Here is a 786-nt window from a genome sequence, read left to right on the forward strand (position 1 = left end):
TGTGCACCAAGCTCACTGTGTGTCCGTGTCTGCCCTCAGCTCAAGTGGACACCCCGTTCTACGAGGAGTGGTGGTTCCTCCTGGTGATGGCGCTGTCCAGCCTCGTCGTCCTGCTGCTGGTGGCGTTCGCCCTGGTCCTGCACGGGCAGAACAGGAAGTACAGGAGCTGCAGCACAGGTGTGACCGTGCGCCCGGCCCAACTCCCCGCTCCCCCGCCCGCCACGCCGCCCTGCCACGGGCCTCAGGCGATGAGACGGGTGCGCCCGCCCCCGCCCACCCCCGCCCGCGTGGGCCGGGTCCTGGGGCCTGAGTCTGACCCCTCGCTTGACCCTCGCTCAGCTGCAGTCGTGGTTTAGAAGCCGATTAGGAAGTGTGAGCATCGAACAGGTGACATGAACAGGTGACATGTCGCGGCACTCAGCACCGCGACGGCGATGGCCAGGGACAGCTCGGGTTTGGGCGTGGCTCGCAGGAGTCAGGGAAACATGGCGGTGGCCCCGCCTGTCTCACCGGCCACGTCTGGCTCTCGCCACACGGCCCGCGGCCCAGCTCTGAGCCCCCCGGGGGCTGGGCCACCCCTGCACCCCCAGCACGCGCTCCAGACATGGCGCATAGGGCTGCTCTGTGGGGTTTGCTGCTGGGCGGGTATCTGTCCTTAGAGGAAGGGACAGAGGGACATGGGGCAAAGCCAGCCACCAAAGAGCCCCCCACGGCACGACTCCTTTTGTAGGAAGGTCAGGAACGGATGTTTCTGGAACACAGGACAGTGTCACCTCTCGGTGGAGA

At 66.5% G+C, this 786-nt stretch overlaps 1 protein-coding gene across 1 annotated transcript in view; it reads left to right on the top strand.

Moving 5' to 3' along the window:
- SDK1 (sidekick cell adhesion molecule 1) overlaps positions 1 to 786 on the top strand; it is a 200,020-nt gene that overhangs the window by 194,138 nt on the left and 5,096 nt on the right. The window contains 1 exon segment of the mRNA XM_023532757.1: positions 40 to 177. Within this exon segment, the coding sequence (XP_023388525.1) occupies positions 40 to 177 (138 nt within the window).

Source organism: Pteropus vampyrus, unplaced genomic scaffold (genome assembly GCF_000151845.1).
Source record: "Pteropus vampyrus isolate Shadow unplaced genomic scaffold, Pvam_2.0 Scaffold90, whole genome shotgun sequence".
Classification (NCBI taxonomy): domain Eukaryota; kingdom Metazoa; phylum Chordata; class Mammalia; order Chiroptera; family Pteropodidae; genus Pteropus; species Pteropus vampyrus.